At 43.7% G+C, this 4,158-nt stretch overlaps 1 protein-coding gene across 1 annotated transcript; it reads right to left on the reverse strand.

Annotated features, from left to right (window-relative positions):
* Positions 1–2,262: 2,262 nt before the first annotated feature.
* LOC140482577 (myc target protein 1 homolog) lies at positions 2,263–2,763 on the reverse strand (the record flags this gene model as incomplete). The annotated part of the gene is made up of 1 exon (XM_072580106.1): positions 2,263–2,763. A coding segment is annotated over one exon (501 nt), but the record flags the coding sequence as incomplete, so codon positions are not given.
* Positions 2,764–4,158: the final 1,395 nt, after the last annotated feature.

A 4,158-nucleotide genomic window follows, 5' to 3' on the forward strand; every position in this document is an offset into this window, starting at 1 on the left:
TAAAACTCCATCTGTATTACCTCTTTGCCCATTTATACTGATCAACTATACTGAGGTTTCAGTTCCATGCAGAGTAAGACTTTTTCCATATTACCATGCAGAATGTGCTCAGCTTTAGGCCTGTCATGGTTTAGATGTCACTCAAATGCTCCTTCTCTTGAATACTGCTAGGTCAGGTGTATTGTGGAATGATGACAGTACAGGAGGAGGCTGTTCGGTTCAGTATGCCAATAGTAACTCATTCATAGAGCAATCTTGTCTTCAGGTACCCACTAATCAGGGCAGGATTATATACTTAATGGTAGGTTCCTGGGCAGTATTGCTGAACAAAGAGACCTATGGGTGCAGGTGCACAGTTCTTTGAAAGTGAAGTCGCAGGTGGTGTTTGGCACTTTTGCCTTTATTGGTCAGTGCATTGAGTTTAAGAGTTGGGATGCATGTTGCGTCTGTGCAGGACAATGGTTAGGCCATTTTTGGAATACTGCATTCAGTTCTGGTCTCCCTGCTATAGGAAAGATGTTGTTAAACTCGAAAAGGTGCAGAAATTATTTACAAGGATTCTGCCAGAGTTGGAGGGTTTGAGCTATTAGGGAGAGGCTGAATAGGCTTGGGCTATTTTCCCTGGAGTGTCGGAGGCTGAGGAGTGACCTTATAAAAGTTTATGAAATCCTGAGGGACATGGATAAGGTGAATAGCCATGGTCTTTTTTGCAGGATGGGGGAGTCCAAAGCTTGAAGGTATAGCTTTAAGGTGACGTGGGAAGATTTAAAAGGAATGCAAGGGGCAATTTTTCTTGCAGCGGGTGGTGCATGTATGGAACAAGCTGCCAGATGAAGTAGTGGAGGCTGGTACAGTTACAACATTTCAAAGACATCTGGATGAATAGGAAGGGTTGAGAGAGACATGGGCCAAATGCTGGCAAATAGGACTAGATCAATGTGGGACATCTGGTCGGCATGGACACGTTGGACTGAAGTGTCTGTTTCCGTGCTGTACAGCTCTGTGATTCTACTTCATTCAGAGTCAGATGCAAAGTAGGCTGCCAAACTACATGCTTTAAATTCAACGTTTAGAAAGAAGCTCTTCATTGCAGTAATGAAATCATTTCTCCTTTTTTCCTAAATCATGGTTGCATGTAGAGAGCAGTATGAGAGGATTAGGCTCCAAACTCAGGTTGGTTGGAAGTGAGATGGAATCCACTCTCAGAATCTTACAGCCAACAGAGGGAGACTTTCATTCAGTGGATTTTGATTCAGGTTACTTTTAGTCATGACATCATCCATAGTGCCAATCAATGTCTTTTTGGACACTCAGTATTTCGTGTGATATTCTGTGCAGTACTGGGTAATGTTTATTCTAAGCTGCATGGGTTCACAGCTTCACAGAGCTCAGAAATGTACCAGGCAATGCAATCACCAGACTGTGTGTAAGGAATAAAATTAGAAGGAGCACTGGTATTGAAGGAGTGCTACTCTGCAGGAGGGAGGTTGTTCAGATGAAAATATGAGCTGGGCGCAAAGGATCCTGTGGCAATATAGGAAGAAGAGCAGCGAATCTCTCCATAACATCCTGCTCAATATTTTTGCCTTAGTCAACTTACTAAACAAGATTCTTTGATAATTATTTTATTGTTGTTTGTGGGAACTTGCTGTGTGTAGATTAGCTGCTGTGTTTTTCACAATATAGCATTAACTACACTTTGAGAAACACACTTCATTTAATGTGGGATACTTTGGCTCATATGGAGATAGAGGCAGATGCTCTATGAAAGTGAGCTTTTCTTGTCACTGCAACTATTAGAATCACTTAATTTTTACAATACTTGGCGCAGAATTATTGAATGGTTACAGTATAGAAGGAGGTCATTCAGCCCAATGAGTCTCTACTAGTTCTCTGCAAAAGCAACGTGGATGGTTCCACTTCTCTGCCCTTTGCCCTAGCCCTGTAAATATTTTCTCTTTGACCAACTCCTCTTTTGAAAGTTTAGGTTCTGAAAGCCTCAGTCATCCTTTCAAACTGTGCATCCCTGATCACTTCATCGGAAAAACTTTCTTTGTATTGTCAATGTTGCTTTTGCCAATCATCTGTGCACTTCTGATTCTTGACCTTTCATGTCGTGGGAACAGTTTCTCTCTATATGTCCTGCCTCGAGGATTTCAATGTTGCATTGTGTGCTTTTGCACAGTTTGTAAAGCCACCAACCAACCAATTAAATTACAAACATTGAGAATCCATCGAGCCTCAAATGTTGAGGCCGGAACATCATGGTAGAGACTCTTTACTGGGTTCCACCACAAAGTCATATGCAGGAGGTGGGGTCTGCGATGAGTGACAATCGTAGTGTCGGGCCTCTGACCAGTGCTGCTCCTGGTAGCCCAGGCTGCAGTTGAGTGTGGATGAGGTGTCAGTGCCAAGCAAGCCAGAGGAGGACTGCATTCTGTCCAGCCCGTCTGCCAAGGGCATTTCAGCAAAAGGATGGAAGGTGGAAACTCGGAAAGTGGACTTCCTCCCGTAGGTGTCAGCCTGGTCTTGGGAGGCTTGCTGTTGGAAGGCCAGTGTATTGGCTAAGGCTAGGTTATTATCACCGTGCCTGGCGTAGCTGTTGCTGCGGTAGAAGCCGGGCCTGGTCAGCATGACGTTGTGGGATGAGGATCGGTTGCGCTGGCTGGTGGATGGGGAGATGGAAGCGCTGGCCTGCTTCCTGCGGGCCAGGCAGGTGAAGGCAATCCAGAAGAATGCCCCGATGACAATCCCGATCACGACAGACAATCACGACAGACAAGAGTTGGGAGGACGGGAAAGTGAAAGCGACAGTGAGTATGGAGTTAAATGGAAAGAGAAGCAGCAGGATAGCATGTGTGCAGGTGGATTTAAACTTGAGGCAGACGGGGAATGCAGCAAGAAGGAAGTATAACTTAGGACATCTTATGACTTCCAATATCTCTAATGATAAGAAAGTTAGCATTAAGGCACTTTACCTGAATGCTCATAGCATTCGTAACAAAGCAGATGAACTAATGGCACAGATCATCGTGAATGATTTATGATGTGGTAGCATCACAGAGACGTGGCTGCAGGGGGGTCAGGACTGGCAGTTAAACATCCAAGGATTTTCAACTTATCGAAAAGACAGGGAAGTGGGCAGAGGGGGCGGGGCTGCCTTGTTAGTCAAGAACAAAATTAATTAAATCTAAGGCACTGAATGATGTAGCGTCAGATGATGTGGAGTCTGTGTGGGTGGAATTGAGGGACCACAAATGCAAAAAAACCATACTGGGAGTTATGGACAGACCTCCTAACAGTGGTCAGGACCAGGGGCGCAACATGTACCGGGAAATAGAGAAGGCATGTCAGAAAGGCAAGGTCACGGTGATCATGGGAGACTTCAATATGCAGGTGGACTGGGTAAATAATGTTGCCAGTGGATCCAAAGAAAGGGAATTCATGGAATTCTTACAGGATGGCTTTTTGGAACAGATTGTCATGGAGCCCACAAGGGAGCAGGGTATTCTGGACCTAGTGCTAAGTAATGGACCAGACTTTTTAAAAAATCTTAAAGTAAGGGAACACTTAGGAAGCAGCGATCATAATATGGTAGAGTTCAGTCTGCAGTTTGAAAGAGAGAAGGCAAAATCGGATGTAATGGTGTTACAGTTAAATAAAGGTAATTATGAGGACATGAGAAAGGAAGTGATGAAAATAGACTGGAAGCAGAGCCTAGCAGGGAAGACAGTCGACAAAAATGGCAGGAGTTTGTGGGTATAACTGAGGACACTGTACAGGGGTTCATCCCAAAGAAAAAAGAGATTATCCAGGGAAGGATTAGATAGTTATGGCTGACAAATGTATTAAAGAAAAAGAGAGATCCTATAAAGTGGCTAAGAGCACTGGGAAATCAGAAGATTGGAAAGGCTACAAAAACAGGATAACAAAGAGAGAAATAAGGAAAGAGAGGAACAAATATGAAGATAGGCTAGCCAGTAATATTAGAAATGATAGTAAAAGTTTCTTGCAATGCAGAAGAAACAAACGACAGGCAAAAGTAGAAATTGAGCCACTTCAAACTGATGCTGGAAGGCTAGTGATGGGAGATAAGGAAATAGCTGGAGAACTTAATAAGTACTTTGCGTCAATCTTCACAGTGGAAGACATGAGTAA

The sequence above is a fragment of the Chiloscyllium punctatum genome, chromosome 11 (genome assembly GCF_047496795.1).
Source record: "Chiloscyllium punctatum isolate Juve2018m chromosome 11, sChiPun1.3, whole genome shotgun sequence".
In the NCBI taxonomy this organism is placed as follows: Eukaryota; Metazoa; Chordata; class Chondrichthyes; order Orectolobiformes; family Hemiscylliidae; genus Chiloscyllium; species Chiloscyllium punctatum.